General features: G+C 37.8%; 2 protein-coding genes across 7 annotated transcripts in view; both read right to left on the bottom strand.

The window, feature by feature from the left end:
• LOC146565662 (neurexin-2-like) overlaps nucleotides 1–10626 on the bottom strand; it is a 143866-nt gene that overhangs the window by 126844 nt on the left and 6396 nt on the right. The window lies entirely within an intron of this gene.
• On the bottom strand, nucleotides 39–2173 carry LOC146565663 (uncharacterized). Its single transcript, XM_085288973.1, has 3 exons — nucleotides 1819–2173; nucleotides 1568–1630; nucleotides 39–1216 (listed from the first exon to the last, which is right to left on the bottom strand). The coding sequence occupies exons 1-3, from the start codon at nucleotides 1918–1920 to the stop codon at nucleotides 104–106; spliced, it is 1278 nt and encodes a 425-aa protein (XP_085145099.1). The 5' UTR covers nucleotides 1921–2173; the 3' UTR covers nucleotides 39–103.

Genomic DNA, 10626 nt, shown 5'->3' with positions numbered 1-10626 from the left:
GAGGGGCTTCTGCAGTAGTACAAAAACTGCATTTGCTGTACAGCATTTAAGAATATTAAGTGTCATCACTCTTTAGAACATCGCTGGTATCCTGTGGTTGAGGTCACACATTTACAAGTTTGTTAAAAATATACTGCTGTGTTCGTTGAAACAATGTTTTACCATTATTGTTGTCTTCTTCAAAAGGGTGAATGCTTGTATATAGCTCTTGTAAATCGCTGTCATTTAATGGGACAAACCTACTTTCAGAGTTTGACAAGGAGGGTATGGAGACCTCTGCTGTAGAAAGTTCTGGGTTGTGACGATGAGACACATGAGTTCCGCAGGCAAAAAGCTGGATGGGAGTTCTATTACCTTCAGTGGAAACAGAGTGATTGTTATATCCAGCTTTGAATTCCTTCAAAGTGCGGTTGATTCGTGGTAGAAACACATAATGAAGGCAAAATAGGTCTGTTGCATTTTCTAAGTCTAGGATACCAAGTGATTCCAATTCATAAAATATAGGTGCATAAATGCGGCTACAGTTGTTGTTTAAGTCTCGGTTGAAACGCTCAATCCTCTGGTTGTGCACAGAACTTCCCATTAAGACAGAGCTTTCACCCCTGCTTGCTCGCATGTCCTCCCAAATCTGAGCATTCTCTCCTCCGTGATCAGTCCTGATATGCAGGGGTCTGCCAAATTGTCCAACAGCTGCAGTAAAGAGGGCTTTCACAGTCTCAGCTCGATTATTGCTGGAGCACCGAAGAAACATCAACATCCTGCTGTATCCATCTATTGCACCATGAACAACAAACTTCCAACGAATCAGTTTGTGATTTCCATCTATGTGCCATATGAAATTTGGATGAGGCACAGAATATACTCGCCGAGCAACTGCAGTTCTTCTCCTGGATAGAACACCAGCCGAGTCCACCCTCCGCAGTGACTTTCTTACGCGCCATCTTTGAACCACTATGTTTTTGGAACCCAGATGACCCATCAGCATCACTTCTCCAACATTTGGATGTTCAGTTTTTATCTGGGACACTATCTGATCTAACTCATGGTCACTGATTACATTGAATTTTGACTCTGAGATATTATAGTCTTGCAGTAACTTATACAGAGTGGGCCTGGAGATGGAAAGGATAGATGCAGCTTCAGTAAAAGATGTTTTCAGGGAAAGAACATTTTCCAATTCCTCTTTGGAAATCTGAAGCCTTCCTTGGTAACCATCCTAGAACACGGCACAGAAAATCTCAATGAGCACAATTCTATAACAAAAGATGGGTAATTTGAGGCAATTGTACTGTGACAGATTAGCTAGAGTAATATTTTATCAATAGTTTTAAAATATGAAAGTGAGCAATCAAAAGACACTTCAGAGCAAAAACAGTAATAAAATATGACGTAAAACTTGTGAATGTTGTTGGTGGTGATGTGACACTGCTAGTGATGGACCCCCAAGAAGATGAAATGTATGTAGAATCAAAATCATTACTTTGACAGGATTTAATTTAAGGTGACATATTACACCAAAGAAAAAACAGAAATTAGTCAGCTAAATGATATGTGTAAGAAGGCCTACCGAGCAGTATGGTATCCCAGTGGAGACGGCAGGTCTACTTGGTCCAGGTGCATTGCTGGATTCCTAAGGAAACATTTACATCAAGAACGACTGTTACCTACCTACCAAATAAATAAATAGAGTTGTATGATGTTCGATCTCTGTCTGCTGCCTACCAAATGAAATAATTGAGGACTAGCTAAGTAATTTAGCTTTGCTAGTTTTGCTAACACTGCTATCAACCCGTCCAAAATGCTATACAATAAACTTACCAAGTGCTGCGGCGTTTGTGAGGTCGAGGGTGCATTACCGCTGAATCGTTGGATGGCCGACAAAACGGCTCTTCCAATGTTTTCAGCTAAATCGCTGGACATGCTGGTAGGGAATAGTCGAAGCAGCTCATGGCAGTCAAAAGTGACCGTAAGAGGAGCGCAAACACAGAGCCTGACCGCGACCGGCACACTTTAGCGCGGGAGGTTTTCTTGAAGCTTTTATTTTGGTATTTCCGTTGACCCGTACAATAAATTTGCATATTAGCTAAATATTTAGTTTCCCGTAACATTTAGATTTAACATTTAACATTTAGATTTATATATAACATTTAGATTTAACATTTAACATTTAGATTTATATATAACATTTAGATTTAACATTTAACATTTAGATTTATATATAATATTTAGATTTAACATTTAACATTTAGATTTATATATAACATTTAGATTTAACATTTAACATTTAGATTTATATATAATATTTACATTTAACATTTACATTTAAATATAATATTTACATTTAACATTTAACATTTAGATTTATATATAACATTTAGATTTAACATTTAACATTTAGATTTATATATAATATTTACATTTAACATTTAACATTTACATTTAAATATAATATTTACATTTAACATTTAACATTTACATTTAAATATAATATTTACATTTAACATTTAGCATTTAGATTTAACATTTAAAATCCTGTTTTAAATATGAAAAGTTACAAATATTATACTAAATGTTGTAAAAAATGACTCGAAAAAACATGTTTTTGTAAGATTTAGAGCTAAATGTGGAAAAATGTTGCTGTTAATTTCGGCATGTTTCAGTTTACAAACGGCGCCCCATAGTTTGAAGACTAGTTTTTCCACAGTGAAACGAGCGAGAACGCACATAGGAGACCAGCTAAGTCAAAGACAGATTTTACTTCACAGATAGGCATCAGTAAGATGATTAATTCATTACTCGATAGACAGAAGAGAAAAAAAACACCCAATCGATAACATTTATTTCATTCAAGTCTGTCCCATGTGATATTAAGCAGAGTATCTTCAAATAACATTCACAAAAGTGTACACATTCATGTAAATTTATGAGGATAAACCATCAATACACTCATGAATAATTATAAATCTTTCTTGATGTATAAGCTCAAGGAGGTTCTGGTCATTTGCAAAAAAAGGGGAAAATTCTGCTGCACTGAAATTCAAGTTTATTAATAGTATATGAATGCAAATATAAGCGAGGGGTAGGCAGCAGGGGGTTGTCACTCAGGCACTCATATTGCCTGGGGACCTACAGCAGTTACAAGGACAGCACCCGCCCTCCACCCTACAGCACCCAGGACGAAGCCACAGAAGGTTGCTCAGCTGTGTGGGATCACTCAAACAAGCTGCTACCTCAGTCTGGCCCAGATGAAGCTTTTTTTTTCCTTTTATTTTTACTGTGTTTACTAGGCGCCTATATAAAAGTGGCCTCAGTGAGTTGTTGCTGGGTTTTGGGTTGGAATGAATTCTTCCTGTGTTTGCATGCCAACGACTCCTCAGTGAATCCCCACCAGCCTCAAAGAGAAGGTTTTCTTAATTAAGACTTGCATTATGAGATATTCAACCCCTCATTTCTGTTTTTCTTTGGTTTCTTTCAGTGTCTTTCACAATGAAGAAGATCTATCTTCAATTTTGAAAGATCCTGCTTTACCCTCCCTTATAAGCTTAACAAATTTGCCACATCGACTTTTCTCATTCCAAGCCAGGAAATGCTATAATTGAGGCTATGTCATGATACACTCCAACAATTTCCAGAAATAAAGCCAAAAATGTGACCTTTTAAAGTCATTTTGATGACACATGTAATGGATGCTGTTACTCTGCAGAAAATTTTGTTGAGCTGTTTTCCTTGTACAATACTAAAAGTAGGATCTAAATCCAGGAACGCTCCACCCGTTGAAGTTGTAGCTGTTTCTATATGTTGTCACTTTCTGTGGTCCCTGAATTTTGATCACTTTACCGGGCACAACATACAATCTGCAGGCATACATGACAACCACTGCAATAAACCACATGTGCAAGGGCATTACATATGCTAATGTAGACTGTGTTTTTGAATTTTTAAGCTGAAAAGCAGATTCAGTATTGTTGAATGTAAAAACACAGCAATGCAAAAATCCACATCAGAAAAGATCCTCTCAACTAGAGGGGTCGGAAGGTAGATGGAGAGAAAGTGAAGACATAATGGGACCAAGTTTAGCTGCAACCTCATAAACAGAAATGGAGGTCTGCTAGGAATCAAAAGAGTAAAAAAGACTAAGTTCATACTAAAATCACTCATAACCAGAGCCTTCACAGATTTGATGCGGTGCTCAAAAGCAGAAAAAATATACAATATATAGTCTCACATTACATAATCTACCTAATTTCATCAATTACACATTTATTAAAAAGGACTGAAATGAAGCTGAGACAACACAAAGGAGGGAAAAAAGGAATAGCTGAATGCTACTGACAGCAGGCTCACCTGCTCACAATGACAAAGCTAACATAACATGGTAATCTGCAATGCTGCCTACATTCATCACCTTAGCCTGGAGACCTAGTAGTTTAAATTAAACCCAAAGTATTGTTGAGGCTGATAAAACTGCAAATTAAAAAAAAAAAGTACTGAACACACAAACGAGCTAGAAGTAAAATGCAATGAAAGTCACGGTAAATCACAAAAAACTGCAAATGTAAAGCGCAGGCTGGGGGCTAAAAAAGTGAGTACAAATCATCCTCTGGAGACCAAGAATGTGCAATGTAAATGCTCTAACCGTTACCCATCCAAGAATGTTGACCCATATTCAGTTTCTTAAATGTATATTTAGAATGTTTCATTAAAGCCACTTCATTTTACTTAATGCCACGACTTTTACTGAAGCTCTTTAGATAAAAGCAGAGTGAATGTCTCACGAATTTCAGCCCTTGTTATGTGGCCGCGTTTCACTCGACTCATCCTTGAATTTATGGTTAACAGTGGCTCCATTACCTTCCAAAGGTCAAGTTAAATTACTTTGCAATATTTGCAACCAGTGCAGGTTATTTGTGAGGTGAGCGAGTGAGTAATTTGACAAGGGTGTTTATTTTCTTCTCTTGTTTTTTTCTGCTACACCTACTGGGTAGGTGTACTTTAGAGAAGTCCGCAGCTTTTAACAATAAAAATCAAACTCTCTTTAATATATTTCCGTGATCGTTTTCCACTTTGTTTGAAGCATAGATCAAATACTAAATGTTACTGAAAGTGATTTTTTTATGGTTGAAAGACATGAGCGTGACAATACTAAAGCGCAATTTCCTGGACTTTGAATAGCAATAAACTGTGGCAGCTTTGGACATTATGCACTGAATGCCTTTTATGTTGTTTGTCTGACATGTGGTTTAGATTTAAGGACATTTAAAAGCTTTTTGTTAACCACTTCCACCCCCCTCAGTTAGTGGATAGTATCAATTATTTGTATTTTTTCCTTTCAATGGAAGGTTTTCTTTTATCAGAGAGCAATACTTCCGGTGTCCCCCCCTACTTCCAGTCTTTATGCAAACTATAATAGCTGCTGATGACTGTGGCTTCATATTTCCTACACACATAAAAGTGACATTACTTTTTCCATCAATAAAATAAAAGCTAATAAGCAGATCTACACATGCATTTGATGGTCAGATGCTCAAGGGGTTCTCATTTTCCATTTATTAAATGCAACAGTGTGTAAACACTCCCAGCTTCTAATTTGGTGTCATCCAATTATCATCCCCAGAGATACCGTTTTCCTCCCAGCAGTGTGCATGAGACACTTAGGTGAGTCTCTTTCTCTTCACACGCGTTACCTTTTTGTCACTCAGCTTTTGTTTTAAGCCACTGTTTGCTCACTTAACACAGTTCATCCTGTTTGTAACCCAAACGTAATGCAGAGATGATTATTTGGTAAATTGGTAAATGGAACATCCTGGTGTTCTTTCATGCATTTTGTGGGTATCTGTGTTGCTGTTCCAGGCTCTCAGCGCTCCTAGTGGCATCCATATTTTTCCACACTGCATGACAGTGTCCCGACTTCAAATGTATGTCATGTTGCAAACAACACGTTCTCTTCTTCTCCCAGCTTTATGAATCTTACATTTCATCCCTTCTACTTTTTCCTCAGTACTTTTTTTTTTTGGAGGCAGCTTCCTTGGAATGAGTCAATCTTTTATGATGGGCATGCACTCATCTATAGTGGCTTGTGTAACATGAAACTTTAATTACTCATACATGACATCTAGGCCTACTTTTTTTATGATGAGGACACATCATCTACTTTGGCAGGTGGGCTAAGGGAGAGAATCGAGGTATTTCATCAGCAATGAGGGACTGCTTATTTTTATTTTATGTGTTAACAAAAAGTGTCAGGTTTGCAGTGTACGTTTTTGCAGTTGGCTATTGACGGTGATGAATTTTTAAAAAATGCAAGAACTGATGCTGCACTGGTGAGATGGACGCCGTTTAGTTGCTGATTCTGCACCTGCTAAATAAAAGATGAGCTGATAAACAACATGGTTCATATTGAACGTCAGTATTAGACTTATCAGGTGCTTCTCCTATCTAATAACCTCATTTTAGATGGTATTTTATAGCAGCGTGCTTGCTCGTGTTAACATTTAGAGAAAGGGTCATTGGCTGTCTTGTTATATCAAAACTAATATGAGAAAAGTGACACAATTCTCAAATCTATTTTTTGAGTGTACACTGCAGACTACACACTATAGTAGATTTAGAACAATTTACCATTTTAAAATCTTTCATTTTTATGGGTGTTTTTCTTTAAATCTTGAAATGCACTGAATTTTACAATTTACGATAAAATTCTGACAAATGAGCTGGGGATAAAATGACCGGGACATTTCCCATTATTTAAATGGATTTCTTTTTCAGTGTAGATAATCAGCAGCAACAGGCTAACTTCACTTAGTGCAAAGCCTGGAGCAGTAGTTTTATGGAGCCTAGACAGTAGCTGACAGCAAAATAATTTTCTACAGTTTGGTTTCATACCGACTAAGTGCAACATGTCTTTTAGGGGAGCTTTACAGAGAGGTGCTGGAAGGAATATTTTGTTACCTCTGAAAAGAGCCAGGGTAGCCATTTTCCACCTGTTTCCGCACTATGTGGTAAGATAAGTTAGCTGGCTGCTGGCAGGAGTTTCATATTTACTGTAAAGACATGAGAGTGCTATCAATCTTCTCATCTCACTCTCAGCAAGAAAGCAAATAGGCAAAGCATTTCCAAAAGCACGGAATTCTTTTTTTAATGTAGCTGCATTTGGACTTTGGTATGCATTCTGTTAAATGAAAAATGTTTTAAAGAAAAAAAAAATGCTTGTAGTCCTCAAACAGACACATCGTCAAATATGTCTTTCTGAATTTTCTACCAGCCTAAGGTATCACATTTGTGCCTTTTCAAGCTAGAAGCGTTTGCTATTGAGATTTTATGTGTGCTTTGCTTTTCTTGTATTTGTGGAATGCTTTTTTAGCTCAGCTGCAAGCTTGAGCGGTACAATCACCGCCCTCATCAACATCTGCATCCGCACGACCGTCACCCTTGCCATTAGGCATATACTCCTCATCATCAACAAGGCCGTCATTATCCTCATCTTCATCAACCACTTGATCCTCTTCTTGACCGTTAACTCATATCTCTGCGTCAGCTGTTATCCCCCTGATTTATATGTTGCATAATTCAAAGAGATGTATAAACGTTCCAGTATTTTCAGTGCTAAAAACGAGATGTTTGTGGCTGCTGTTCACACTGTGCGCTGCGCCGGTTGCTTTTATCAGACATGAAAGCAACCTTTTGAAAATATTGATTTTAATTGTAAATATTCCACAGAAACAATCAAGCCACTTTCGTAGCATTTACGGTCGTAGTCATGCTGTTGCTTTGCCCTTATTTTTCTTCACAATCTGCCAATTTGTCTTGCTGGGAAAGCTCTTAGAGACACAGGCCTGAAGAGAAAAAACTGTGTTTTTACTGCACCTTTAGATTTAAGTGTGATAAATATGAGCAGATATGGGCCTTTGGCTTGAACAACACTCAGGCAGAACAACCAATTTAAGGTATCTATCTACCTGCTGCAACACTATGTAGGCCATACATACTGGGTGCGTGTCAGCCAAGCATTAGTTTCCCCTTGTCTCAGTAGAACAGGGCCTGTAACAGATGACATTTTCACAAACCAGCAAGCCAGGTAATTAGGTAACTAACTACGTAACACTAGCTACAAGCATAAACATGGTACTCTTCACAGTACCCTCATTAAGCAAATGTAAATGTACTGTAGGCGTAGTAGGGATAAAATCCATGCACATCTGCTTGCTACACTGCTGTAACTGTAATGCCATTTGAAATGCTTTCCTCTGAGATGCAATTTGCTTGGGTTCCCACAGCAAAAAAAATGTGATTTAAATGACAAGACGGCAGGCATCTTCCAGCTTATTCGCTTACATGCAGCAAATGAGCCTGCATCACTGTCTCTGTCCAACCAAGCGGGATCAGAGCAACACCTTCATCGCACACTTAGGTGGAGGTTGGGTCGTGGCTATGAGAAGCTCAGCTCAGGCAAGACTCACTAACATCATTAGACAGATTTTTGTCCTGACATATCTTCTGTCAACATTCAGTTCTTCTACTTATATTTCAGTTTTCAGGGGAAAAAAAGAAATTACATACAAGATTGTTTCAGAAGAGAACCATTTGTCTGAAGCTTTATTTTATAAAAAAGATTCCAATTTTCTGCTCGCCACCCACTCCACTCAGTTTGAGCATACAATGACATGACTGATGTGTGTGGACGAGCAAAGAATGGCGTAGAGCGCCATTTAGTCAGACGCTGTCAATCTCACACAGGTAAGCTACAGTACAAATGAGTGGGAAAATCTTTCAGTTTATTCTGATGGATGTTTTTGATATTCCTGTGATAGTTTAATCTTTCACTGTTCAGGCATTTTAGAAAAATGGCTCATGTCTGAATGGTTGTTGAGAGCAAATTCAGCCCCATGTTAAAATAATGTGAGGGTGTGCATTAGTGAGGATGTGTTTGGATATCTGTGAACTATATAATTTATTTTACCCCATTTTACTAGAGATACACCAATCCACCAGCTAGGGACCAGAATCAGATGACTGGCTGGCCAGTCAACTTCGTGTATGTCACCTTTAATGCATGTGCAACACGAATGCAGACAAATAGTTGCAGCACACTCATAGCCCACATGCTAACATGTTACTGGCTAGAAAGCGCCCAACTGTGAGTTAAGGCACATGGGGGACCATCATGAAAAACTCCTTTACCTAATTGCACACTTAAATAACACTCACCAAGCTGAAATGGACATTTTAAAGATACTAAAAAAGCTAGCTAGGTCTGAGCTAGCTAGCTAGAGTTACCACATGCCACTAGGCTTGGTATAAGCAAAGGATCAACCCTGTTATAAGGAAAGATGATAGGAAAAGATAAGTGTTGATGTTCTGGGGAAGTTATAAACATATTGGAAAATAATACGAGTAACTGATGCTTGTTTTGTTATCTTATAAAAATCTATTGCAACTGCTTTTGTTTTATGGGGGAAAATGTTTCAGGTAAAGATGGGTGTACAGCAATTAATGACTTGTACCTCTTACCAGTAGCAGAGCACTTAATTTTCAGTCAGAGCAGTATGGGGGAAACTGTTTTATCATTTGTTTTATTAACAAAAAATATTGAATAATGAAAAAATATGATTTTGCTTGGTTTTGCTGGTAGCTATAGTACTCAGAAAGAAATCGGCAGTGCCAAAAATCTGCAGGTCCCACTTAAAAACAATTGACATCAACCAAGACAATTGCAGTTAATGCATCTCTACATTTCACTCTTCTGAATAGTACTAGCTGTTCACACAATCACAAGGTAAGTTGTAGCCTACTAATACTAATACTATACAAGCACTGATAATAAAGGGCAGCATCATGAATTTGTATATAAAGTTAATTAAATGATTGCCTTGTTGATTAACATTTTCACATGCAAAAAAATCAAATCCAATCAAAATACTGAAAGCGTTCCATCGGTTTTCACCAGTGTGCTGTAGCTCATACAGGGCTAACAAAGGATAACATCTCATTGGGAGATACCAGAGGTTTCTAAAAAGCTGAACTTTAATTCAATCTGCACAAAAATACACTGATCCAAAAGCAGTGAAGATAAAATACACTGTCAGTGAGCTAACAGATACAGTGCCGATATCAAAGATCATTGAAGTCCTTACTGTGCAACTTTATGAATTCCCCCATCTTTCAGAGTGCCTCTTCAAGACTCTGGATATGCAAATACTCTTAAACACAACCCTCATGAAAGCAACCCCAGAGATCTTTATTATAAATGACGGACCTTCCCTCTCAACTCTCAAGGAAGAATTAATTTGCCGTTGAGATTCGGTCCTCTAGTAGAGCACTGTGTAGCAATGTAGGTTCTGTAACTTAGCTCCTCATAAAGACGCTTCCTAAAATATATGCACAAAAAATTTAATGAGACAGCAAAGGCCCTCCTGTGCTTCAGTGACATTACCAGGAGCCATCATTCAGCACTGTACTTGCTTGTGGAGCTCACCCATTTATACAGCATACTACTAATGATGAAAATGTTTGCCCTTGAAATCTCAGTTAATAAGCAGCTATGCTATGACATCCATGATTAGATCATCCAGTGCTGTCACATCTCATCCTGAGAATGATGCCACCAGACAAAATGGAGAGTGGGAGCAA

This window comes from Mchenga conophoros, linkage group LG10 (genome assembly GCF_057382185.1).
Source record: "Mchenga conophoros isolate Kocher_MC1m ecotype Shallow Benthic linkage group LG10, M_conophoros_male_GT1.1, whole genome shotgun sequence".
NCBI lineage: Eukaryota > Metazoa > Chordata > Actinopteri > Cichliformes > Cichlidae > Mchenga > Mchenga conophoros.
Note: the sequence above shows the minus strand (reverse complement) of the source record. Positions and strands in the feature narration are given on the sequence as shown.

Excerpts from the sequence above, each read along its gene's own strand:
- LOC146565663 (XM_085288973.1), bottom strand. The coding sequence starts at position 1,920 with ATGTCCAGCGATTTAGCTGAAAACATTGGAAGAGCCGTTTTGTCGGCC. Across the intron at positions 1,631-1,818 it reads CACAAACGCCGCAGCACTTG|GAATCCAGCAATGCACCTGG; the intron begins GTAAGTTTATTG and ends ATGTTTCCTTAG. Across the intron at positions 1,217-1,567 it reads CTGGGATACCATACTGCTCG|GATGGTTACCAAGGAAGGCT; the intron begins GTAGGCCTTCTT and ends GCCGTGTTCTAG.